The 1925-nt window shown below is 61.8% G+C and overlaps 1 protein-coding gene across 1 annotated transcript in view; it reads left to right on the top strand.

Annotated features, from left to right (window-relative positions):
- KCNJ3 (potassium voltage-gated channel subfamily J member 3) overlaps nucleotides 1–1925 on the top strand; it is a 49677-nt gene that overhangs the window by 11092 nt on the left and 36660 nt on the right. The window contains exon 3 of the mRNA XM_029962183.1: nucleotides 5–512. Within this exon, the coding sequence (XP_029818043.1) occupies nucleotides 5–512 (508 nt within the window). The remainder of the gene's footprint in view (nucleotides 1–4; nucleotides 513–1925) is intronic.

The raw sequence follows: 1925 nt of genomic DNA, 5'->3' as shown, positions 1-1925 counted from the left end.
CCAGCCGCTACCTGTCCGACCTCTTCACCACCCTCGTGGACCTCAAGTGGCGCTGGAACCTCTTCATCTTCATCCTCACCTACACGGTGGCCTGGCTCTTCATGGCCTCCATGTGGTGGGTCATCGCCTACATGCGGGGCGACCTCAACAAGGCGCACGACGACAGCTACACCCCCTGCGTGGCCAACGTGTACAACTTCCCCTCCGCCTTCCTCTTCTTCATCGAGACCGAGGCCACCATCGGCTACGGCTACCGCTACATCACCGACAAGTGCCCCGAGGGCATCATCCTCTTCCTCTTCCAGTCCATCCTGGGCTCCATCGTGGACGCCTTCCTCATCGGCTGCATGTTCATCAAGATGTCCCAGCCCAAGAAGAGGGCCGAGACGCTGATGTTCAGCGAGCACGCCGCCATCTCCATGCGGGACGGGAAGCTCACCCTCATGTTCCGCGTGGGAAACCTCCGCAACAGCCACATGGTCTCGGCGCAGATCCGCTGCAAGCTGCTCAAGGTGAGGGACGCAGCCCCGGGGGGGAAAAGGAAGGGTTGGGTATTAGGGAAAATTCCTTCGTGGGAAGGGTTGTCCTGCCCAGGGAGTCCCAGCTGGAGTCCCCATCCCTGGAGGGATTTCCAAGCCGTGCGGATGCGGCACTTGGGGACAGGGGTCAGCGGTGGCTTTGGCAGTGCTGGGGGATGGTTGGACTCGATGGTCTTAGAGGGCTTTTCCAGCCTGAATGATTCTGTGAAAGAGCTGTGGCCCCGTGGACCCACTACTGGTCCCTTGGGGACATCCCACCACCCCATCCCACCACCCCCTCCGTGTCCCAGAGCTGTGCCATCCCTCCCTCCTGCCAGGGCTGCCCCCTTGTCCCTGGGTTGGGAGCAACCTGGTCTAGTGGAAGGTGGCCCTGCCCAGGGCCAAGATTTGGAACGAGATGATCTTAGATCATTTTTGGGTCCTTCTGCTGCTATCCCAGCCTTCCCATCCTGGAAGCAGGGACCACCTCCGAGAGCCTCAGGCTGCGGGCTGAGCCACCGGGAGTCTCAACTTCCTTGGAGATAATTCAGCTCTTCAGCACAGGATTTAAATGCATATTTATAGATTCCTATAAAACGCTCCGTTTCCCTGACAAGTAAATCCTTTGTAGCTCAAATTCCTGGGCGAGCCGGTGAGGAGAAAGCTCTCTGCCTTCCGGGCGTAATCCTGAGCTTTTGGGCAACCCCGAGCCCAGCCAGGCGGAACTTTTGTTTGTGCGGAGCGCGAACTCCATGGGAAGCTCAGTGCCGGGGTTAGGCGTGGAAAACCCTGCCAGTGGCCCTGGAAAAATCGAGTGTTTGTTTGAGCGTCGCTCCAGGGGCCGCGGATCCATCTGATCCATAGGGGAGAGGGCGGCAGGATGGAGGGGGTGGAAGGGGCCGGCTCGGGTGACGTTTTCCGCAGGCAGAGCATCCCGCGGGGTGCCCCGGCCCTCAGGTGGGTGCTGGGCAGGGGATGGGTGCCCTGCCCTGGGGATGGGTGTCCCGCACTCAGGATGGGTGCTGGGCAGGGAATGTGGGTGTCCTGGCAGGGATACGGGCACCCTGCCCTCGGGATGGGTGCTGGGAAGGGAATGTCGGTGCCCTGCCCTCGGGTGGATGCTCTGCCCTTGAGGTGGGTGTCCTGCAGGGAATGTGGGTATCCTGCCCTCGGGGCGGGTGTCCTGCAGGGAATGTGGGTATCCTGCCCTCAGGGTGGGTGCTGGGAAGGGAATCTGGGGTGCTTTGCAGGGAATGTGGGTGCCCTGCCCTCGCGGTGGGTGTCCTGCCATCTGATGGATGCTGGGCAGGGATTGTGGGTGCTCTCCCGGGATGTGGGTGCTCTCCCCGGGGTGTGGGTGCTCTCCCTGGGGTGTGGGTGCTCTCCCCGGGGTGTGGGTGCTCTCCC

The sequence above is a fragment of the Manacus vitellinus genome, unplaced genomic scaffold (genome assembly GCF_001715985.3).
Source record: "Manacus vitellinus isolate BGI_N305 unplaced genomic scaffold, ASM171598v3 scaffold_43_pilon, whole genome shotgun sequence".
Lineage (NCBI taxonomy): Eukaryota > Metazoa > Chordata > Aves > Passeriformes > Pipridae > Manacus > Manacus vitellinus.
Note: the sequence above shows the minus strand (reverse complement) of the source record. Positions and strands in the feature narration are given on the sequence as shown.